Here is a 24,440-nt window from a genome sequence, read left to right as displayed (position 1 = left end):
TAGTTATATTTCCTTAAAAGTATGACATTTTAAGTTTTACAATTTCCCTCTCCCACTCAGAAATAAAAATTCATTGATCTTGAGATACACGAATAATACTAGAGCATTAAATAGTTTATTTGGGGGACTTTAAACATTCATAATATTCCTGCTGAAATCAAGAGATTCTTTTCTTAATGGGCTGATGAGAGACTGGACTGGGTAATCTAGAGCAGCTGCTGAATGGAGCGGGACATCTGGTGATAGTTTCGCTCCTTCCACTGCACATTGGTGAGCATGATCTCTAGGGTCTGTTGGATGGCCTGCTCCAGACCCTTGAGCGACTGCCTGGAGTTGTTGACGAAGTCCTTGAACTCATTGAAGTCGGTCAGTGTGATGACCTGTTCGGAAAGTGGTGACAATAGCCGTGACATGTCCTTAGTGAGGGGATGGTAGCTGAAATGTAATTATTCATACTAAGTATTTCCTTAGTAAATGGTGAATCTACAAACTTACAACTTGTAGATGAAGTCAACGTTGTCCATAAAGTACTTCTTGGCCAGCAGGAAGCCCACCTCGTTGAAGGCCACCGCCTGGAAGGCCCACATCGAGTCCTGCTTGCGAATGGCCTCCTTGGGGTCAAAGGTCAGCTCCAGATATCGCTGCAACAGCCACACCTCCCTAGAGCAACCCAGGGCCGTCAAAATGGTACGCTTTTCGGCCGCCACATTCGACTTCTTGTACCGCGTCCACAGGAACTCCCAATCGGCATCGGATCCATGTTTTATCGAGGTGCAGTAGACAGTGCTGCGCACATTGATGGGCACCGGGTTCTTCTCGTCGGGATTTGGCTCCGATCTCCAGTTGCGGTAGTAAGCCAAAGCCTGAGGCACACAATCCGCCACCTGGTATTGGCAGGCCCAATTGACCACCATTGTCTTCAAAAGGACTTGATCCTGCTGCTGGATCGAGCTAAATGTGTCGTTGATGCCGTTCAGGTGCTCGTAGATCGGGAAGATCAGCTTCTTCATGTAGCGCTGTGGGTAATGTATAAATAAGGTAACGTTAAAAATAGCATTAAGACCTTCTAAAAAATGTTTATGCACAAATTAGAATAAGCTTATATACCCGGCACTCATCAAGTATTTTTAGAAAATAAGTTGGTTGATAAATTGATCTACTGGAACTCATGAAAATTTTTATAATCATATGATCTATCTCTTATTTTTGAATAGTTTTTTGTGTTATATATAACAACAGATTCAGATGAATCAAAGTGCTGGGTATCTTAAAGTCGGTGGGCCCGACCATATCATTCTTACTTGTTTTTTACGACACTCTCAGACTTACGACAAAGAACAACTTTTCGTTGGTTACCCATGGCAAGTGTAGTGAATGGATGTGAGCAATTTTGAAAGGTTCGTTTCGAAATACAAATCAGAATGAGGTTATGCCAAGGGGCAAATTGTAAAAGTAAGTTTTTTAAAAAACACCAGCACCCACCTTGAAGAACTCAAAGTCGGGCGTCTGACGAACGATGCGTCCCACTCGCTTCAGATTCTCGAAGGCCGACTTCCAGGGCAAATACTCCCGCTCCCGCTGCAGATACTCAATCAACCTCATGGCAATCTCGTAGTCCTGTTCGCCGGTCCAGGCCAAATACAAGGCATCATCGATCAGCTGGGCCCTGTTGATCACGTGGATGCGTTCGAAATCGCCATTGGTCAGAGTCTCGATCAGCAGCTTCCAGTTCTGGGCATCATAGTTAACCTTGTACAGCGTCGACAGTTGCGTGTTGAAGATCACCCACTGATCGGGTCCTGGTAGGTCCTGCACGCTCTTGGGCAGACTCTCGCCATTCTTGCCGCACTCCATCCAGGCCTTGGGGGTGGTATTATTGAAGTCTTGGACCGCCTGAGTAGTGTAACTGAGCGGAACCCACCAGCAGCCACCACGGTGAGCCCTGGATATCTGGGTATTCAGGAGGTAGCGCTCCTGGGTGAGTTTCGCAGTCCTGGCGGCGTAATCTCGGGTAACATTGATCACGGGGTAGCTGTAATAAGGCACATGATCATGAGTTATTTGTTGTATTTTGTAATTTTTTTTAGCTTACCCAGTCTGCAGAGTCCACGAGTCCATGATGCTCTTAATGTCATAGCTCTTGGGCAGAGCGCGATACTTGTGTGCTGCCTGGGTAAGCGACTCCCAGAGATTATCCTGTTCGGCATTCTTGTAGGAGTACTGCTGCAAATACGACTGCAGTCCAGAGCGGAAGGACTCCTCGCCCAGGAACAAGTGCATCATGCGCAGCACTGTGGAGCCCTTCTGGTACGAGATCTGATCGAAGCTCTCCGATATCTCCGACACCATTTGAATGGGTCTCGAGATGGGGTGACTGCTCTCCAAAGCGTCGCGACGGAAAATGGTCAGCAGATTGGACAGCGACTCCTGTTCCATCGAACGCCACTCCGGATTGATGTTCTCCACACCCAAACTGGCCACATAAGTGGCGAATCCCTCGTTGAGCCACAGGTCAGTCCACCACTTCATGGTCACCAGATTGCCGAACCATTGGTGGGCCAACTCATGCGCTACCACACTGGCCACCCGTTGCTTATCCGCCAACGAGGAATGCGCCGCCGAGTAGAGAAGAGCGATCTCCCTGTAGGTCACCAGACCCCAGTTCTCCATGGCACCGGCACTGAAATCGGGCACTGCGATCTGGTCGATCTTCGGCAGTGGGAACTTGATGCCAAAGAACTGCTCGTAGTATTGCAACACTTTGGGTCCAAACTCCGCCGCATAGTCACACTGATCGATGGCATTGGGCCTGGCCCAAGTACGGAAAAGAGCGCTATTTGGCAGAGTCGAGGGCTTGTGTGAGAAATCATTCACGGAATAGGCAATCAGGTAGGTGGACATCGGGACCGACTCCTGGAACTCGCACCATATGTAGTCGGCCAGGGTCTCACTGAAAGGGAAATGTAGTTGTAATAAAATTCCTAATGAGGGTTTCCTTTGTTCTAAAATCTCCAAAAGTATAACTCACTGTGGCTTAGTTTCCTTCACGGGCATATTGCTAAGACCCGTGTACTTCTTGTGATAGCCCAAGGTAACCACGAATGGTGCCTTAAAGTCTGGCTCATCAAAGCAGGGGAAGGCCAAACGAGCCGAAGCCGGTTCAAACTGGGTAACAGACATCCATCTGAAACAAGATGTTACCGTCAGTTTCCTTCTGTTTTAATATGAAATGAGTTAAGTTGTACTTTGTAGCATTGGCCACTGGATCCTTGTAGGAGCTGCGGTAGTAACCCTCCAGCTGTCGGTTCAAATCGGCGGTAAAGGGCATATACAGCTCGTAGACATTGCCGGCCACCAGCTCCTCGCAGGTTTTAAGGATGTAGAAGTCGTGGGTGGGATTCACCAGTGTCGAGGACACGCAGTTATCCTTCTTCCCCTCGCCGCTGACTTGGCGGAGAGTAATGTGCGACTCATCGATGGTCAGATTCTTCGAGTGCAGCGTTATGTTCCTCGTATTTTCCAGGGCCTCAATCAGGATCTTAACAGAACCGATAAAGCGGAGGTCCTCCGGATTTTCCAGCAGTGTCAGGATGCGTAGGTGGTACTTTTGGGGGCGCAACGAAGTCGGCAAGCGATAGTAGTTATAGCTGGATTCGGATTCGGCCGTGGCTAATCCCAGGCCAAGGGCCACCACGAACAACAAAAACCACTTCATGACCGATTCTGTGGAGAAGAAAAAAAAAACCATTAGGCAAGGCAAACTGAAGCAATTAACTGAATCACTTTAGCAAATCAATAAACAATGAAAATCGCTTAATAGTTACACAGTAAAATAAATCTAAATTTAATGGTGTATCAAATAAGTGGAATTCGACACACAAAAACATTAAATAAAATGTATTTACAGATGAATAGGTGTACTTTCTCTTACGCAGTTAACAATTAACATTTAATTTTTTTACAAAAAATACTTAAAATCAATTATAAAGACAACAATGAGGGGGTGTAATGGTTGACTGATGTCTACTGTATAAATCAAATCGCATTTTTTGCTGTTTATGAGGTTTCTCTGATTTACTTCAAATTAATGCAAATTGCTTTATTTATTATGTTTTCTTTGCCAGTGTTTATTTTTTGGCTCGTTATGCCGCGCACGTATTAAGGTCTGGGCCAATGAAACCCGATTGAGACTCTCCTCACAATTGGCATTATGCGCCGGCTACCTGATGTAGTTGAATATACCCTTGCCAGGAGTACTAAAAATTATCAATATATATCAGCTGATGTGAAACAGAAATATAAGTTAATTATATAGATTGTTCTTTATAGTAGGAAGTTATAATTATCTTTTTAAGTACATACTTGACAAAAGTTTTTAAAGCAAACAATTAATTTTCCCAAACAGCTTTTACTAGCATTTAACTGACATTCAATAATGTAGCTGTCATTACAAACATAGCTTATCCCACCTATCGTTCAAATGCCCACGACTTCATTTTTATATTTTATACCTTCATTTTTAACGTTGTGCGTTGAAATATTTTAATTTTCAAACTTTAAATAGTTCTGAGTTATTTTAATTGATTTTGTAAAAATCAACAAACAAAACAGCAAAATGAAGACACCATGTAGCATTCAAGTTGCTTGCAAAAGGAACCATAACCATAAACAAAAGTACTAGACTAGATCAAGACGTACCAGAACATCCCAAGAAAATAAAAAAGAAAACTTGCATACATATTTTTTATACTGGACAAACCAGATTGCAACGCCCTACTAGTTTATTTTTTCTGCGCTTCTCTTTGTTTATGGTTTAATTATGCAAAAGTTGTTCTTTTGGTTCGGCTCCCTGAGTTCTTAGGTTGCATATGAATAAATGTAAATGCGGGTGAGGCCAATGAACTTCAAAGATTAGCATATAGGTATGATAACCGAATATTGATTGGGTCTACCACAGTTGGGAATAGATAATGGAGAAATTTTAGAAATTAACATTAATTGCTTTCAAAGTTGAAGGTTGTTAAACTTGGAATTCGTAAGTATATTAGTATTAAAATTACTTAATTAAAAAAATAGCATTTTGTTAAGCACAAATCGCTGCATTAATTAAAAATTGGAGTCAGGAAATGACTTTAAAAATGTTCAAATAAATTTCCTTATTGAATAACAATAAACGTGTCTCGTCGAAATTCAATTTTAAGCAGTTAATTACTTGTTATGATTTGTCTTAAATATCAAACACGTGCTGCTCTGACATTGACTTATCAATTGAACCCTTCGAAGCCAACTGGTAGTACTAAACATACAGTAGCGGTCAAAAGAATAGCACCTATGAATACAGCCCGGAATTGGAATATTAAGAAAGGAAATTTTTTTATTGTATTTTTTTATTGGTGAACTAAGAAAGAATTAATAAATTCTATACATTTTGCTTTATTTAGAGTATTTACTCTTCTCAATGGATTGTTTTTATCACTTTAATTTTGCTTTCTACACTGATTTTAGAAATTCATTTAGATTTTCGGTTTACACAATTTGTTCTTGTTTATATATATTATAAACAATAATTTGTGATTGCTGTGATTGGGTTTATCGTACTGCATTTGGAAAGAGTACATTTACATAATTTAAATTCGTTTACACCAAATCGTTTTGACAAGTGATAATTTATGGTTCAGCACTTAGAACTTGTTTTCTCTTAATTTCGGTTATTTTTTTGTTGGCGCTGTGTTCTTAACACACTTGTGTCACTTTATTCTTTTTCGGGTACGTGTTTTGTGTGTGTTGTTACTGACTCGTGATTTCGGTGTTTTTTGGTTTTGGGTTTTTGTCTGATTCTTTTCAAGTTGCACTCTCGAGGTGCTTGACATAGAAAGATTCTAAAAACAAACCGTCTATAGAGCGCCAGAAAAGCAGGAAAGCACACAGGAGGACGAGGACGAGGACCGAATGCGACCTGTTCGACGGTCGACGCGAATCTAAAGTTTCCTGAGCGCGGCGCTTTTATCTTATAGCCCGTGGTTACACCGCTCACACATACAAGTGGAGGAAAAAACCGGAGAGAACTGAAACGTCGACGGCTTAGAGATTGAATCGCTGCTTTGGCGTCGGCGCATAGAATCCGAGATTCTTTTTGTTTTTATACCAACGAGCATAGAAAAAAGGAAGGTATGGCAAAATCAAAAAAAGAAAAAAATAGCACCACACGAAAAAAACAGCGGGAGATTGCAATGAAATAATAGTAGGGCTTACCCGGCGTATGCGCAATTTTGATTCACATTGCACACACACACACACACATCGCAAAGAGATGTCACTACGTGTTTTTGACCTTAATTGCGCTGATTAACCCATTTCTTTCTATATCGTATGCCAGCAGCACTTTAGCCACTCGACCCTAGAGTTCACCCACCCACTCAGCCACCCACCCACCGCCCCTCGTTTTGGGGGAACCCCCCGTTGCGGAAGCTCTGCAGATAAGCGCACACAAACAGGCAAAAACAAACCATAACAAACCAAAGTGCAGACAGACAGGCACAGCGTGCTGGCTCACAGGAGGGGGCTTCAGGGGGTTAACCCTTTAAGCATTCAGTTCTGGACGCTATCTTAAAGTGGTTATGTTAACACACATCTATTTAATTTAACAGTATTGAAATATTGGTGTTCCTCCACTACGCTTTTTCTTTTAATTTTCAAAAAAAATATTAAACTTATATTGAAGATCACAAAAGAGTTCATAAATAATGTTCTCTGGTTAAGAGTCGGTATTTATAGGGTTAAGTTGGCATGGAAATTGTTACAAGCCCGAAAATATTTTCATGGCAAGGCACTGCCTTTGGCTAATTGCCAGAAACCGCGCTTGGCTTTTATCTTCACTTTTTTTTTGGGATTACTGCTCTAGTAGTTTTAAGGAGAAGGAGAGAAAGCTAATTGGGTGTGGACGGGAATCGAATATAGGAAAAAAAAAAAACAGAATATAATCAGCTTATCTGAATTAATAAATGGCAAAGGTGGGCAGGAAATCAACATAAGCGGATACCGTGAAAGTTTATTTGCCTTTCATTAAAAAGAAAATATGTCATTCATTTTGAAAGTTACTTCATAAAAAATAATAACTTCAACAAAAGTGTAATGAATTAAAACAATAAGAAAATTTCCAAATAAAAAATTATAAAGTCAAATTAATTTAAACTATGCTATGAATTCTAAGCCTAAAAAGTCTGTACAAACACATATTTGACATAATTTTAATAATGCACATTTATTTTAATTTTTGTGCCTTTTGAAATTTTTTCACGCGCTCATCTCTAATTTTAACCAAACAAAAGTAAGAGACAACATGTTTGTATAACAGTCAGGCCAGAATTCGCCTCTGTTATACTCACTTTTTTTACAGGAAACAGCGCCCTCTGCCTCTCATAAAATTTAACTGACCGCTTTGCGCGCCAAATTCAAAGTCGTAATTCCGGGAAAACAATTTGACTCCCAAAATCCCGTCAATCTTGCGCTTTTTGCACCCTTTGGAAGATAAAAATGCCAAGGATTTCAGTTCGTTTAAGTCGTGTATTAAGTAAATTTAAAATTGATGGTCTTTGTTCAATAATATTGCCTTTTTTGATGCAAAAATAAGCTTTGCTTAAATAATAATCATTACATGGTAAAATATTTGTTTTTCTTGTATGCATTTGCGTTTCGGGTGCGTGTTCGGTTACGGATTACATAAAAATAAACAAATAATAAGCGTAAATTGTACCTATCAGAAGTTTTTAACTTTCAACTCTTAAATGATAGTTCTTAAACATATAGATGTGGATGTAATTGATGATGAGTGTGTTTTTGATATTTTTGTGTTTTTTTTTAGCCATTTTGTTCTGCTTATCATCTACAAATGATTAAGGGGTCTGTTCGGGATCGGCCTCTTAAATTTAAATGACAGTGTTCCTCACGTTTTTAGATTATAATGCACATTTTTCATTTGCTTGTTCGATGGTTATCTTTAAAATTTGAACTAGAGTGCTTAAATAATTTAACTAAAGCCGAATCCATAAAAAACAATAATAACTAAACAAAAGCGTTAATTCCAAATAAAATTGTCGGTTTTGTATGAATGAGAGAAAGTGTTGGGTGTGTCAGCGAGTGCGAGAAACTTAGTCTACGGATTAACAAATGAAAATCAACAAAAATCAACTTAAAAGCAGCGTGAAATAAATACCCCTATACGTCTATATATACAATACGATAACACCCAAAATTTAGATAACGAACTGTTGGCCTACAGCATCAGTCGGGAGCGCGACTTCTTGAGCCGCCCGGTGGCACCGCCCAAGCCATCGCCGTTCCAGGACTTGGACTTGGCCCGGAAGTGGCGGTAGGCCTCGTTGTAGGCGGGGTCCAACATGGTGCGGTAGGCATGTGGCTGGCACAGCTCCACATGCGACTCAAAGAAGTCCTTGTAGCCGTTGTGCAGCAGATAGATCTCGGGATAGTGCAGCGCCGGGTAGGCATTGGTGTTCCTCTCCCGATCCAAGTTCCTCAGGAAGCGGGACATTTTCGGTCCACGCTCCGAGGAGAACTCGCAGTGGAAAATGATGATGTTGCGCTTCGGTCCCGACTCATTGTTCTGCTGCTGCTGCAGCTCAGTCTGTTGGACGGTGAGGAACTCCTCGAGGATCTGCTCGGTGGTGTACAGATTCTTGGCGCCCTCGATGTGACCACCCTCAAACTCGTAGGGATAGCGGCAGTCGATGATCCGGTAGCTGGCCACCTGATCGTTAAATTCACCTCTAAGCAGGCGGGCCACTGTTTGGCTGGAGATGCTCTTCAGATCCCGATGACGTCCCTCCATCAAGGGCAGGGCATAGGCTTTGCTGAAGTCGCCGATCAACTCGGGCTCGTTGCGGTTCTCGGAGCGGGCCAGAGCGGTCATGATCTCGGCGTCGTTCAGAGACATGCACTTCCTCAGCGGTGGGGGATGGCTGGTGGTCACCTGGGTGTTTTGGCTTGGTGCAGGGCAGTTCTCCTTCTCAATGGCGGCGCAGCGGTGGCGTTTGCTCTGGATGGGCGAGCAGTTGGCCGATGCTGGCGGTTCCGGGCGCTTGAAGCAATCCCGGGCAGTCTCTGGGGTCTTTGGTGGTGGGGTGGTGGTGCTGGTATTGCTGGTATTGCTCTCCGTCATGCTGAGGCATCGCCTCACCGATGGACGGCGCATGGACAGGCCCGCTGGCGACTTGGCCGCAGGCTGCTCCTTGATCTGTCCACTGATCAGCGAGTTCAGGCCACTGGGGAAACCCAGGGCGCTCTGTTGGCTCTGCGACTCCATCTCGAACAGCTCCATGTACTCATCGTCCATGGAGGACTCCATGGAGCAGGTGGAGGACAGGCTGTTAAAGATGCGGAAGCTGCGGGCCGGTGTGTGCGATGCGACATCGTTGCTGGCTCCTCCAACCGCTGGCAGGATCTTTGGCTGGCGGATGATCTGGAAGCGCTGGGGTGAACCCTCCGGCGAGAGCAGACCCATCAGTTCCGGACTGGCCGACCGCTGTTGATCCTGAGGCGCGGAGTCGTCGTCGTAGAACGACAGCTCCTCCTGGTCCATGCTCATCAGTTCCAAGGAACGGCGGGCACGACGAGATCCACTCATTTTGTTGATATTGCTGGAACTGCTGGTGTTACTGAAAGAGCAAATGAAGAGAGGGGGAGGATTAGTCAACTGTTTGGAAACGAGAAAGAGAGCTGCTTCTTGCTTCCCTAAACTCTCGAAAGAGCGGGTCATTAAACCCAGCTAAAAATACTGGCAAAGTGGTGGTGGTGCTGGCGGCGTTGGTGGTGTAAAAACAACAAGAATAACCGAAAAAAAATATACAGAGGGGTTGTTGTAAATGGGTGAAGGAATAGAAATTGAACAAGAATTGTGAAATTTAATTTGGGAGCTATATTTGTAAGTCCTATTTTGAAAATTATAAAGCTAGCTAGGTATTTTAAAGTGCTGATACACACATTTAACGCTGAAGAACACTATGCTTCTTCTTGATTATTTTTAACATTTGCGGTACTCTAAACGGAATTCCCTTTCGATGCATCTGCTTTTCAGCTTGACTTTTGGGTCACACGTCACGCAAGCGCAGCGATATTAAAAAAAAAAAACAGCACAAAGAACCGCAAAGAACACGAGGGGAAAAAAGGAAAATACGAAAAAATGACTGACTGACGGACAAAACATTTTTGTGGGGCCTTTTGTATTTTTTTTGTGGAGCCTCGCGGAAGCCGGTTTAATGAATGAAAAACGGCAAGCGAACAACAACAACAGCTGAGCGCCAAAAAAATCGGGCAAAAAGTAAACGTGCCGAGCGTGATAAAAAAAATAAGAGCGTAAAAAACTCTTACTTTTGTTCGGCCACAACTTTTGTTTTTTTGTTTTGCTGTTGTTCTTGAACTTGCACTTTTCATCGCGTATAGTTAACTGGTATTCCTGGTGCAAAATAATTTTTTGCTAATCCTTGGGCGGTTTGGTGTAATTACCTGATATTGCAATCCATGCTGCAGTTGGTCTCCTCCACAATTGTTTCCCACAGCATTTTGTTGAATTTTTGTTCTGTGTTTTGGGGGGTTGTCGAAAAACTGAAGATTTTTGATTTCGTTTGCGAGTTTTTTGTTGTAGCCGAAAAATTGCTAAAACACAATATTTTCTTGGTCACACTTCACTCATTTACAGTTGGTTTGTTAAGAATTTTGGATGGTAGTGGTAGTCCTTTTGGTTTTTGGCTAATATTGCATTTTAAATGTTGATGTTTTTTTTTTGTTAATGTGTCCGTTTCAGCATGTTTTTTTTTTAGTTTGGTGTGTGCTTGTGCGAGGGTTTGTATGATGTTAATAACTGTGAACCGCACAAACTCAGGTCACCGAACGAGGAACCGAAAGGTAGAACAAGAAGAGCTGTTGACTCGACGACGAACTGAGAACGAATGTGCCTGCTCTCTCGCCACAGCTGGTTTTTATAACTGCAGCCCTGCCGAGGATCGCGGCAGAGAGAGCGGGAGAGCCGGCGCACAGCTGATGAAGCGAGAGAGAAATTAGTTAGTTCTTAGTTCCTTTTTCGGTTCTTTGATTCCATTTTCCTTCTTAAGAAATAGAAGTGAGAACGAGATGGAGCGAAACCCAACACATAACGGCGAGTAAAACCCATGTGCCAAAGGAGGAGGGAAATCGGAAAACCTAGAAAAACCGGGATAATATGGTTTCGGAATCTCTGCCTTTTGGAGCGTTCTCTGCAACAGGTAGAATCCTAGCCCGAAATCCTTTCCCCTACATTTCCCCTCGCTACGCAGCGAAAGAAAGCAAAGAATATCCCGAGAATCCAGAGGAGAAACAGGCGCCTTGGTGGTCGCCAGTCCTATTGAGGCATCTGATTTTGGCGCGCGAGCTTTTATACTCAGACGCTTAGCTTCCGAAGTGGAGCCGAAGTCCCCAGAAGTGGAGCCGAAGCCCCGAACACATGTGCAGAAATAGTGGAGCCCTCCGAAGAAGAAGAGAGCGGGAACCGAAGAATCTCGGCGAATCTTTAAGCAGAATTTCAAGGCGGCATCGATTGTGTCGTTTGCAGGTAATAATGTGAGATCCACGCATTCCTGGTGTGTCCCCCGTAACCCCCTGGTATGCTTCCCCATCTCCTTGCAAAAAAATCAGCAGGTAGTGGCCGCAGTCATATGATCGCCGCATCGGCGGGATGGGGCGGCTGTGGACTGGGGGCGTGGCTCCTTTGTGTTCTGCAGACGTAGACGCCAATGTCGTTAAATGAGCAAAGCTTCCAGCCACGGATCCATTTACAGGGGAGACCAATTAAGATGAACGGATGAATGTAGTAATTGGGGTGCTGACATACATACATACATACATAGGTGAGTTTTTCTAAGAGTTTTATTTTTGTCGCCGCAATGTTATTATAAAAATAGTATTGTTCTTAGAACTAAGCTAGGGACAAATTTGTGATTGTACAGTTTGGCGGACTATAACACGTGCGTTTAAATATTGATAACCCATATATGTATGTACATACATACATATGTATGTAATTGTCTTGACTTAAAAGAAACAAAGCTCTCTTAAAGAAGTTCGTCTGTAGCTTTGTGTTTGTGCGAAATCGCGGCAAAGTTAAAGCAGAAATCGAGTTACATATGCGCCGAAGCCCTGCGGGAGTCATTTTGATGGATCCAAGGGGCTTGTGAGGGGGACGAACACCCATGGGCTGCAGTCCGAGTGTGTTTTTGTAAAATCTTCAGCAAACAAATAAAATACTGACAAGGAAGGCCAGCTGATATCATTCGCATTATCTCAAACTAAGCAATAAGCGAATGATTTTTTTGGAGAACCTTAGCCGAAACCTCCAAATGAGCTACGGTTTCATTCCGCTGAATTCCTTTGGTGAGCTTTTGTTGTTACTGCTGCAGGAAGAGCCGAGGGGATCATCTTTATGGAAAACAACCAACAAGGAGGGCAGCAAAAAACAACAAAAAGGACGCAGAAATCATAAAGTGGGTTTGAACAAGTTAAAAAAGCGCATAGGGGAAAAAAGGAATGAAAAAGCTCAGACCTCAATCTCATTCATAGTAAGCGGTGCGAAGACAGTGGTTCAAAATTCAAATTTTTGGTTAAAAACTAGATCCCACTGTAAGATAATGAATCATTTTATGACAGAAAACTGTGTGCTTTCGTAATACCAATTTGGGAAATAACACTTATTTATTTTCTATTTAGTACATACATACATACATGCCACGTGCTTTGACTGTTATGTTTTGGTAGCGGAAGCAGATGGTATTCAAACTTATTTATCCGACTTTAAGTGCCAATTTAAAACCGATTGAGAAAGTGCCCAATGAGTAAATGTACATATTTCCATTCAGTTCTTATCTAGCTTTTTACCCAGCCTTATAATAGTTTTATAATTTGTATTTCAGATACCACCGTGCTATCGGCGGCAGCCTCCAGAATCGGAGAGCAGAAGAAAAGGGCAAAACGAAAAAATCAAAAACGTATGCAAAAAGCACACTCGCACACCACATATGTGTGTGGGTAAATTTGATAAAGAATGAGAATAGGCTGCAGAGAAAGAAATTGCAGCAACAATTTTGAATGGGAATGGAGCACAACAATAGCGGGGGGACCTACAAAACATAAAAAAAATCAAGACAGGACCAACAAAATGTGAAGAGCTAAATTGTAAATCGAAATTCCAAGAAGTGGGTTTTGAGCATCGGTTTTTTTTTGCGGTTCGGTTCGTCTGTGTATTAAAAAGCCTGTGAAGTGTGCGAAAAAAGCGTTTGAGATACTTTTACGCGCGCGCGCGCATTTCGCAAATCGCTGACGAAAAGGGTTAAGGGTGGGGCGGTGGGCAGGAATGGGTTAAAGGCTGGGCGGTCCCAGTTTGCCAATGTGTGTGTGTGGCAGACAATGCAATGCAATTAGAAGAAGGCGCAAAGAGGAGCCCAACAATTGGACGTCTAGGTGAGATATGTTGTATGTATTGGTAACTTTTTTAAATCTTAATTTTTTTTTAAATTCTTTTTAAATAATATACGTCGAAACCTACTAGAAATAATATGTTTGCAAATAATACAATAACATTTTAATTCGTGCAATGGGCTAATATGTACATATGTACATATGTACTTACTCACAAAGAAAAGGATAAATTAATTCATTCTTTTAAGTAAATCCTTAAGTCTGTAGTTAAATTCTTAACCATTAAAAAAAAAATGGCCCAATTATACATTTTTTGCATTCCTCGATATTGCCCCAACAATTCCTTCCAATTACCCAACAAATCTCAGGGGTAAAGGTGTGGACAGGGGAAATCTCTTAGTACATAAGGTGAGAAGAGACGAGTAGAACCGCACACAGATACTGATTAGAACACATACCCATGGACACAGGACGAAGAAACAGTTAGATAGGGATAGCGGTCCCCTCTCTCATATGTTCGATCAGCTGATCAGCTAAGGTCCAGGACCGAAGGATATGAACAGCAGGGAGACCGAAATTAGTCCTGCTGTGTGAGTGTGAGTGAAGGGGAAAGGGAAGGGGGAAGGATAAGAAGGAGAGGACACAACATGCGCGCGCAAATTCCTTAACACGAGCTGAGAAAAAGAGAGAGAGAGGGAAGGAGAGAAAATCAAGGGGGTGGGGGCAGGAGGAAGGACGAAGGAGGCGCGGCGCTGCGCTGAGATTTCTCGGGAGAAAGAGAAGTGGAGAAGTGCAGCGCTGGCGAAGAAGTAGGTGAAGAGCAGGGAATTGCCTGTTTCTTTTTTTTTTTGCGCCAAAACCTTTTTTCGTACTGGTGTGTGTTCGTGTGCAGGACTCGTTTCAGTGGGAAAGGGAGGGGGCGAAAGAGGAGTTCGATCTGTATTCTGTTTATCTTTCGCTGCCTTCTCCTTTGGCCGTGATTTCTTGCAGTCTTTGTCGCTCCTTGTTGTCTTTTTGCCTTTTTGTTATATTTATGTATTTTTTTAGTCGCGTTTTGTTCGTTTTCCTCGTCTACAAACTGATTGTGAGAAATATTGTATCTTCGAGATACATTTCGTTACTTGACTTTCCGCTGCGTGTCGCGTTCTTCTTTCATTTTTCACTTCGCCTTTAGTGGTCTTGCCCCACTAATTGATTCTCTGCATAAATTTTATTTAAAGCTTTAATAAATGTCAAAATAAGCAATTCATTTCGATGTTAGAGAACGCACACCCATATACTATATGCTCACGTTGCGGTCCATTGTCAGTGGAATGAAGCTCTCTCCGGGACAATCAATTGCCGGGTTCAGAGTTTAAATGTGGAAGAAAGCTGAGAAAGAGGAAATCAATTGTCCATTAGTGCTGAATGAGCCGGGATCTCGATGGGTGGGTGTTGTGTCATCATGTGATTTGTGGGAAAGGAAGTTACCGTAATCAACAGGAAGACCGTTGCTCTGATTTCTTGGTTCAAGCTTTGTATATATAGTTGAAGTATAGCAGTATTATTTGATGGGATAACCATAAGCCCTGTATAAAAGAAAGCCTTTAAAGATCCATCATCTTTGTAACTCTATAAAAATAATGACAGCCTTTGAGCAACATCATCTTGCAGACAAATCTGGCAAATAATAGATCTGGTAAATTTCAAATAAGAGTATCCAAGAAACATAAGTTATGATCAACATAAAAACGTTTCCTTAAAGGTTTTGGGGATATGCCCGCCCTACACTGGTTTTCTGATAAACTGAGTTCAAGTTTTCCCCCTGACACTCCAAGTTCCGAGTGTTGCAGTTGTTTGTTGGCAGGGCACTATGCAAATGTTCTTTTTTTTATAGCTTTGTCGAATGATATGGAAGTACAGGCGCTCATATCTGAACTATACAGCAGCCTCAGGAAGTACTAATCAACGTTATTTCTCTGTGCGTACTCTCTGTTCCGTCACTCTCCAAACATATTTTTAACGGCCGGGAGGTACAACAAAAGTTAGTATTGTGTGGCAAAATGGGGAAGTGGGGGAATGCGGAGAGTTCCATATGTAGATCAACATACAGACGTAGTTCGCGCTCCTCTAATAAGCGAACAATGTTCTTGACACGCTTAGATATGGCACATGAATTCTTATTAACCCTCTCGAGGGGTATAATAATTTTTGAACTTTCATATATAAAAAAAAGTATTCAAATGTAACCGTAAATGAATGCTAAATCTTAACCTATATGATCTAATTTGGTCAAATACTAAAAAAAAACAACTTTTTGAATAGCTTTTTCTTAGCCACATTTTTATTATTCTCTGATTATTCTTACAAGTAAAAGAGTTAGAGGGTACAAGCATAAATCAATCTGTTAAGTATAAATTAAAAAGGAATATTTTCAACCTTTTTATTTTCTTTCATTTATGTTTTTTTTTTTTAGCCCAAGGGTATCCAAGCTTCGATCCCCAAAAGCATCCATACTTTTATGTTTATTTAAATATGTTTATGAGTTGTGCGCATTTCTATTCGATTTTGATATGCCTGTCGCACATATCGGGGTTTCCAGGCCAGTTCGGGGTGATGCGAAAATAAAGATTAGATTGGAATCCGAATAGGGCTCATCTGCCTGCCACATTGCTGCCAGGCGAAAGAAAAGCAATGCGATGAGACCCCATCAAAGAGCACACGCTGAGTGCCACTTGAGTTTCCCAGGCCTTTTTGGTCTATAACTCCAATGTGATCTGTTTTGGATTGGCAAGGTTTCCCACAACACCCCCTCCCGACTTGGGATAGTGCGATAGCTCCGCACTGTATTGGCAAACACAATTAGTTTGTGTTTTACTGGCAATTTTCTATATAATTTGAATAGAAGCAGCGGCCGGTCCTTTGTCCCGGTCAAGTGGATGGTCATTTATTCAGGACTCGGCACATGGCCGTTCCTTTCTTGCGACTCCGCACGGTTTTGTTTTCGCCAAATAGCAATTTGGGTGACAATGTGTGCAACAACACAACTAAAACAAGTGGCACACACAATGAAACAGTTTTGATCTTCTTTCCGTCCGTCCAATGTCTTCCGAAAACTGTCCGGCGGTCAGTGCAAAAATACTGTTGTTCTTGTCACATGCAATCGGACCGATTTGGTTCCCACACAGCAGGCAGTTGGGATCTTTCCTTTTTTTCGGTTTTTTACGAGCCTTGGATGACTTCTCAAGTGGTTCGACTTTTTGGCGCGCAAATCTTCGGCTGTGTGGCCCAGATTATATAGGGGTTCTTAAAATAGCATCCACAATAACCTTGTCGCCAAGCGGCAAGATAAGATATTTTAATAAATTATTATTGCCTTGAGGGAGCAGTGATGCAATCTTTATGTGTTTTTTGTTAAAATCAGGTTCCATTTGTATAATTTATGCTAATTATTGCCTGTGTTGTAGAAACAAAAATAGTGAAATCTTTAAAGTCTAAAAAAAATGTATGAAATATTGAAAATGTTGTTTTTTTAACACCAAGAATAAGCACACTCCTTGATTTTTTGATTTTAAAATCCCTTGGTCGAACAATAAACCCTCTGCGTGTGATATATTGCTCACCCCTTTGATGATGGTCAATATTTTATTTGTATATTAATATCAGCCACGCGACTGGCCCACGAACTGACCAGTGGTCAAGCTAATTTCCCGGACCAAGCCAATTTCCCGGATGGCCTGGGGAACTGTCGGAAATTAATCAAGAAAAAGGAAAGAGGCAACCCTTCAATGGTGGCGAATCCTTTTTCCTTGATCCCTACATGTATGCACAGCATGTAATTAATTGATTAACGTTCTTAGGGATAACATTATATTCCCTAGATTGATGTGAGCCGATCTTATCGCGTTACAAACTCGAAAGCGGCGCATTCTTCAACACATTTGGCCCAACCCTTTCATCGGCGATTTGTTTTCTTTTTTGTTTTTTTTTTCTTGGCCTGTCCAGATCTGGGACAATGAATATGGGATAAGATGATGAGGGAGGGTTGGAGAAGTTCAGGCATCTCTGGACCCACTCTAGAAAGCTGATCTTGATCTTCATCTTTATGTTGCCTAATGCGCAGTTCTTGTGGTTCTCGGAAATAGTCGGACTTTTGACAAATTCCCCATGACACGAGGGGAAATCAGTCAAAAAAATCATCTTAAGCATGTCCTGGTCCAGTGATTTTTCAATGTCTGGCCGAATTACACAGCACATTAGACGACATCGATGTGCTCGTGGTTGTTGCATAATCAGAAAGCGTTATTTTCCTCAGGCAGCTGCACCCATTTCGCACAATTTCCATTTCCATTCCCATACAGGATAGGTTAGGATGGGTTGGGATATGAGAGGTCCTGGGATCAGGACGAGCTCGTTCGCCTTGGAAGGGGCAAGAAGGCAAAAAAGCAGGAATGCCGGAGAGCAAGTCTCAGCAGCAGGACGGCCAATCGCATTGTTTTACTAACAACATCAAAGTTATGACAAGATTTTGTCTATCACGTCGTTCCCCACCCCAAAAATTCAGGCGGAGGGAGGGTTTCGAGATGCCAGCGATCGACGGACTGTCTGAGTTCCTGAGTTTTCTTGCTCCGACTGACTGACAGCACCTTTCCCTTCCTCACCTTCAGATGCATTACGATTCGAATTTCAAATTTAATCGCATATACAAATTTTATTTATGTGACATGGGTGCATTTTACCCCGCTGCCGTGGGATGAGTTCCGGAAAACTTAAAGATCCCTGATCGCCCCGAAGACATCAGCAAATGGTCCATGTCAATTTGCAATTGCCTCCTGTCCCTATGCAGTTTCCAGTGGTTTTCGGGTTGGGTGGTGGTGCTGGGTTCGGTGAGGGGGTTGCATAAGAAAGTTGATCTTCTGGGAAGGAAAAGAGATCAATAGGGATTCTCCACTTCCGATTTTGGCCTGCTTTTCAAGCAGTCCATGGGAAAAGTACACGAATCGATTAGGGGTCATTTTTCACCGGAGCTAAATTTAATAAGCAAAAAAAATGAAATGATATATTTCCCACCATTTATATCAATATTTTGAGAGGGGCTATAAATTTAACAAATCAAAATAATTTTCCAGAAAATCAAAACCATTCTTAAAGCTCTGATTCTAGACTTTATACCAATTATTTGTTCTATGCTGATGTCTTGTCAACATTTTTAAACAAATAATGTAATTTTCTTCTATATTTAAACAATCTGAATACAGATTATAATTATGGCAAACAATTGAATGAAATTGTAGTTATTCCATATACCTGAAAAATTTTACAAAAATGTATCTCTTATTACAAATCGCCTATTATGAAGATAGATTCTTAACAGTTAATAACTAATGTATCTATTTTGAGGTTTCGGAAAAAAAGAAGATATTGAGTGATCAATAACTGATATGGGAGGAAATACCTTCCTTGAACCTCAGGATTATCCGCAGAGTGGGCAATCATATCTCAAAACGAAAACCGCCAGCATTACCACTGTGAATATCCATCCGGAATTGGAAGGCGTTACAAGTGCAATCACATGCTCATCGCATGGATTGTTGGACTGCAATCTTTTGCCGGAATATCAGTAATTGCACACATTCAGCACATTGTGGCCCAGACAATGGGCACATGACGTTTATGAATTCTTCGACAAGTACACTCCATCGATCCATCAACTGATCCTAACCATCCTCGCCATATGTGTGCAATATTAATCTGCAAAACAGAAATTTGGGAGTTCGTCTTGTCATCTTTCTTTCTCTTTTTTTTAATACTTGTCAGCGCCTGCCGTTTGGCACACAAATGAAGTCATTGTTAGCAGTTGTCAATGCAGCCACGCCCAGGGCCGCCCCCCGCCCACGCACTATGTAGATGAAAATTCGAAAAATTTTTAAAAATAATTCCCAAATTATGGTTAAAAATGCTTGTGGCGGCAAAACAATCTGAGCTGCCACTGAGAGCGGGAAAAGGTTTTGCTTTGTTTTTGAGGGCTTACAATCTTCTCAAAAGGAGTGTCCGCCGATCCAGCCCATAATTAACTATTCAAACAATGGGCACGCACAAAGGGATCAGCAATCAAATACACATACACACACTCGCTTTCGGAACTTGGTATTTCGAGTCACGTTTGCTGACACAAATCCTTCTTAGGAAAGGCAATATTTCCTAGTCATTGCCGATGATCAACTCAAACATCATCATCATCAGCAGCAACCTGAGCCACCTGAAGATGCGCACAGTGCTGTCAGGATGTGATTTTAAAAACTAGACGATTCGAGCTGAATATAAATATTGAAAAAAAGGTGATTCAAAAATGGTTTTTATAGTTTTGTATAAACTTGTTCATAGTTTTTGTTATTAATTGTTGTAGTTTATAAATTAATTAGCTTTCCAATCAAAACTCTGGCTAATCTCTCTACATTATAATTTTTAATAAATTCTTAGATTAAAATTATTTTTTGAAATTTTTTCATACTGAAAATTTATTTTAGTAAAAGTTTTCATGAGCTACGAAATTTCAATCTATTAAATGTAGTATTTAATATCAGTGATTACTAAATCGAAATATATAGAAAAAGGAAAGACCATTCAGATTTGGCTATAAAATACCCAAATTGGCATAGCTGGATGGGAAACCTTATTGACAGGTCCCCCGGTCTGTGCATACCAAAGCAGATTGCGCAGATTTCAAAAATGTTAGAAACGAGAAGACAGCCACAACAACACCGCTGATTTTGGGTACGTGAGTTTGTCTACCTATTGTTCGGATCCCAGGGAACTGAGCTGCAACCTGTTCCGTGCATTCGGCGTAAGGTGTTCCCTTCCTCCCGCGATCACACCTATGTATACCCTATAGCCCGTTCTCGGATCCCAGCCGAGTTCCCAGCGTGTGTGTGTCGCTTGCCAAGCATCAGACCAAGTCAAGTCCAAGTCCAAGTCCAAATAGCCTTGACAGCCCTGGCTCATAATTCACTCACTGCAGGTTTGAATTTCTACAAAAATAACTTCGTTTGCATTGCATGTCTGGGACTGGGACCCGCCTTTGGGCATGTCTTTGGCATCCGATATATAATATATTTTCACTTTGTATCTATAATCTGCACAGAGTCATGTGTGCATAGTTCTGTGTCTTGATTGCTGGATTGCTGGTGCGTATCATATTTAAAAGGTGATATATGGGGTCTTAACTTGCTTGAGATGGCTACTAAAAAATTGAGCTCTAAAAAATATATGAAAATTAAATTATCATTTAGAAACAAAAATAAAATATAATTGTGTCATTATGCCACTCCCATGAAATCATTACACAGCATTTTCTTTTCTTTTTATATATTCATCGCAGTGTTTCTTAACGAGATTTTCTTGTAGGCACTTGAATTTCATTATTTTTTTTTTGTTAAGATAACATTTCCTTTGATTCTTGTATTTTTTTTTAATTTTATTAGAATTAGATTTTAATAAAGGGTGTTTGTTATGTGTTTCTAAATGGATTATGATGCGTTTTCATCAAAAATTTAAATCCTTACAGAATAGTATTTTATTATTGAATCTTAATTACCAAATATTCCTTCCTTCCTACTTTGCCCGCTTGAAATGTCTCAATTTAAATACTTAATTTGCCACGTCTCGCCTCACGCCCACAAAAGTAAACAAACCCGTACACCGTGATCTGCATTTTCGTAGAATCCTTTCAATTTGGCACGTGTGCCGGATACAATTTTCATCGAAATTGCCATGGAAATCGGTGGGCACGTTCTACGCTGCATTTTCCTATGTAAGTCGTACTCTTCTGTTCGTCCCGCATGAAATGTATTTATTTTCGACAAAATATATTATTGTTAATATGCATCGCTCACAATAAGGTCCCTTTTGTGAGCGAGGAGCGAAAGGATGTGCGATTGTATTTGCATTAAAGTGGCATTGTTAGAGGGCCGGCATCAGGATATCAAACTCAGAATGTGTAGAGGGTGTGTATGCGCCAGCAGATCCTTTTGTCAGCTGAAAATGCGCGAAAGTGTGGCGCAGGCGCAGCAGGAACTGGATTTGGATCAGCTTCAGATTCGGATTCAGCTTCAGAGTCGAAATCAGGACCTAGCGCACGTGCGTTGGAAATGGGAAGCGTTCACCCCCGGGCTGGAAAATGAAAACAAGTGAACGCCATTTCCGCACGGCTCGAGTCCTTTAATTGATCCTGCATGGTGGTGGTGGCAATGCTAATGCTAATGGTGGTGCTGGTGGTACGGGTGGCAGTGATACTGCTGGTGGTGGTGGTAGTGGTGATGGTGGTGGCGTTGTCGTTATCCTGGTACAGTGCGCAGGACCAGCGCCAGGATAATGCGCGTGTGAATCCAACGGCTGAGACTGCGCGAGAGGGTGGCAGGCGGTTCACTGAACGAAAAATCCTTTCCGAAATCTCAACAAATTGTAAATGTCGTTTGGGAACAGAGACATCTCTGAATTTTCTTTAAAAATTTAATACCTAACAATATCCGATTTTAAGTGAGTTTTTTTTTCTTAAAACATAAAAAAACTAAAATCACGTTTTATGAAGGATATCTATACTACTTTTCAGATCGCATACGACATTTCTATCAGAGATTTGGTTGTTTGGAATCTCTAGGCTTTTGCACCAGATTTTCGGTTCAGTGTGCAATTGGTGGTGGTGTTGCTGCTTTTTTGGGGTGGTTGTCAACCCCCAGGATATGGCACGTTCCCGTTGTAAGTTGTAAACAGGCAGGTGCAGTCTCATGCTGGCGGCGGTTGATGATAGTCCCGTAGTCCTGTTGTCCTGTTGTCCTGGCTCTGATTTCGATGAGCCATTTCACTCCACCGCTGGTGATGCTGCTCCTACGGGCGGCAGCTGCACTCGAGTCCTTGCGGAGTCAACGACCGTGTGCAGCTTAATCAGTGCGGTGATTACATGGGTGACATAAATCAGGGCGGTACATCAACGAAATTAGAGGCAGCTGCAAAAGCTCTCTACAAAATCACCTTCTAAACAAACTCAATGTCGCAGCTGGGTACAGTCTGCGCTTTATGTTACTCAAGGCTAAGGACAATAGTCAGTTTTGTGAAAGCCACCGACCACAGATCACGAGAACAAGATAATCCCTTAAATAAATATGTTACACTTAGGGACTTTATAAGCTTAACTATTGCATATTTCTGAATTTTTAAATAACGTTTTTTTTAAGACCTTATTACTATTTACAAATTTCACATTCAGGCCAGTCCCAGAAAGATTCTTTACATATAGTTAATAGTAAGGGTCATACAATTTAATAGTAATGAATAATTACTTATATAACCGAATAGATTCTTTCTTTTATATTTAAGACCAATTTTATTTTTCACTTTGGTTCAAATTCAAAATTGAAACAACGTGAGCCCCAATAATAAAACCTTCAAAATTTGTAGAAATATAATTGAGAAGTACTTATTTCCATCAACATTGATCGGCACCCTCTTTTAAATATCGACAGCTGCAAAAGCTCTGTGGCCCCGTCCAAACAATCTTGAAATCGCAGCTGGGTAGAGTCCACTCTTTTCGGCATTCGCTGTGCCGGACAATAGTCAAATTTGTGCAATAGAACGGCAAGCGAATGACCACAGAAACGGAGGACATTGTCGGGCACACCGGGCCATCTATCCGTCTATCCACAAAAATAATCGGCACGAGGCAAGGCAACACTCTGGCGCAGCCTGCTCCCTCCGAAAATCATATAAATTACTGGCAGGACATTAGCTGCGCACAACGGTAATCATTGCGCAATGTCACCAAGAGCGGCTGTGTGTGCAAAAATCTTTTTGAGGAAGAAATGGAATCAAGAAATCAACAATGCATCGCACAATGGCCAGCCAAGGAAAATCAGTGCAGCACCGGGCTCCTGGCGCACATCTTGCAGTTCCCTTTCCGCCAGGACAAAAGGACCCAATGTTTATGCCATTATTCTTCCGGCGCACATCGGCCCATTGTGCGTTGGATATTCCTCGCATTCCCCGATTCTGCTTCTGCTTCTGACGGGCAGCAGCTTCCATCCCCGAATCGCCGGTTTCTTCCGTCTCCAAAATGCAATCATTGTAATCGATTTTGCACAATTTCCAATGCTCAAGACAGTCGTCAAGACGTCACAGGGGTGGGTAGTGGTGCACTGAGAAAAAAGGGGGAATATCTAAAATAGGTTAATGAAATTGAGGAAAAATTAAAAGATAATAATTTATTAAACCGCTGTTGGCTTTCAGTTTACTAAGCAAAATGACTTTAATTTTAAATATATATATATATACATTTTAAATGATATAGTTAATACATTATAGAACATAGAATACTTCATAGAACATTTTATTATTATTATTAAAATACTATTTTTAAAATAGTACTTATACTCTGTTTAAAAATTATTATTAACCCCTCCTTAAACTCTTGAAAAAGACTAGTTTCAAAACTGAGCTTTGTTATTATTAATTATACATTTATACAATTTTATAAATTTATAAATGTTTATTAGCTAATAAAAACGGCATACCAAAATAAAACAGTAGTAAAGCCAAATATTAGGAAAAGATATATAGATATATAAAAACATTGGAAATTGAAGGTTCATTTCATAATGAAGATCCTACTGAGTTTTTTTTTATTCCTTTTTCAAATAACAACCTAGAAAACCGGGTTCTCTTTTTGGTTAAGTGTAGCTGGTCCTTGGCAGGACGAAGCTAGACGCCGCCACCTGGAAGAACGCAGCGTTTCATCCCCCTGAAGTCCACAGCTGATCGTAGCTCGTGCCAAAGTGCGCGGGGTTTTCGTCTTGAAGGAGGAGGCCAAACTGTAACACGGCCGGCCGAGCCAAGCGGATCGGGCAAATGCAGCGAATAATGAGGTCCTGGCAGCCGGCTTTGCCGCTCCTTCTTCCGACCACTCACCCTCACGACTCCTTCGATCCCACTCCTACTCCTTAGCGTCAGAGTCA

General features: G+C 41.5%; 3 protein-coding genes across 3 annotated transcripts; 1 reads left to right on the top strand and 2 right to left on the bottom strand.

Moving 5' to 3' along the window:
- Positions 1-79: 79 nt before the first annotated feature.
- Positions 80-5,989, bottom strand: LOC108148945 (aminopeptidase Ey-like). The gene is made up of 7 exons (XM_017276278.2): positions 5,892-5,989; positions 3,246-3,723; positions 3,029-3,184; positions 2,093-2,950; positions 1,483-2,032; positions 496-1,016; positions 80-435 (listed from the first exon to the last, which is right to left on the bottom strand). Exons 2-7 carry the CDS (start codon positions 3,713-3,715, stop codon positions 207-209), a joined length of 2,784 nt encoding a protein of 927 aa, XP_017131767.1. The 5' UTR covers positions 3,716-3,723; positions 5,892-5,989; the 3' UTR covers positions 80-206.
- Positions 5,990-7,543: 1,554 nt separating this feature from the next.
- LOC108148991 (M-phase inducer phosphatase) lies at positions 7,544-11,377 on the bottom strand. Its single transcript, XM_017276333.2, has 2 exons — positions 10,519-11,377; positions 7,544-9,671 (listed from the first exon to the last, which is right to left on the bottom strand). Exons 1-2 carry the CDS (start codon positions 10,572-10,574, stop codon positions 8,273-8,275), a joined length of 1,455 nt encoding a protein of 484 aa, XP_017131822.1. The 5' UTR covers positions 10,575-11,377; the 3' UTR covers positions 7,544-8,272.
- Positions 11,378-12,383: 1,006 nt separating this feature from the next.
- Positions 12,384-21,627, top strand: LOC108148435. The gene is made up of 2 exons (XM_041709124.1): positions 12,384-12,602; positions 21,472-21,627. The coding sequence occupies exons 1-2, from the start codon at positions 12,384-12,386 to the stop codon at positions 21,625-21,627; spliced, it is 375 nt and encodes a 124-aa protein (XP_041565058.1).
- The last annotated feature ends 2,813 nt before the right edge of the window (positions 21,628-24,440 follow it).

This window comes from Drosophila elegans, unplaced genomic scaffold, assembly GCF_018152505.1.
Source record: "Drosophila elegans isolate 14027-0461.03 unplaced genomic scaffold, ASM1815250v1 contig_476, whole genome shotgun sequence".
Classification (NCBI taxonomy): Eukaryota; Metazoa; Arthropoda; class Insecta; order Diptera; family Drosophilidae; genus Drosophila; species Drosophila elegans.
This window is presented reverse-complemented; position numbering and strand designations above follow the sequence as displayed.

Coding starts and splice junctions, on each gene's coding strand:
- LOC108148945 (XM_017276278.2), bottom strand. CDS start 3,715: ATGAAGTGGTTTTTGTTGTTCGTGGTGGCCCTTGGCCTGGGATTAGCC. Junction 3,185..3,245: donor CCAGTGGCCAATGCTACAAA/GTACAACTTAAC, acceptor ATCTTGTTTCAG/ATGGATGTCTGTTACCCAGT. Junction 2,951..3,028: donor GTGAAGGAAACTAAGCCACA/GTGAGTTATACT, acceptor TTTCCCTTTCAG/TGAGACCCTGGCCGACTACA.
- LOC108148991 (XM_017276333.2), bottom strand. CDS start 10,574: ATGCTGTGGGAAACAATTGTGGAGGAGACCAACTGCAGCATGGATTGC. Junction 9,672..10,518: donor AGCATGGATTGCAATATCAG/GTAATTACACCA, acceptor TTGCTCTTTCAG/TAACACCAGCAGTTCCAGCA.
- LOC108148435 (XM_041709124.1), top strand. CDS start 12,384: ATGAGCTACGGTTTCATTCCGCTGAATTCCTTTGGTGAGCTTTTGTTG. Junction 12,603..21,471: donor AGACCTCAATCTCATTCATA/GTAAGCGGTGCG, acceptor TCCTTTTGTCAG/CTGAAAATGCGCGAAAGTGT.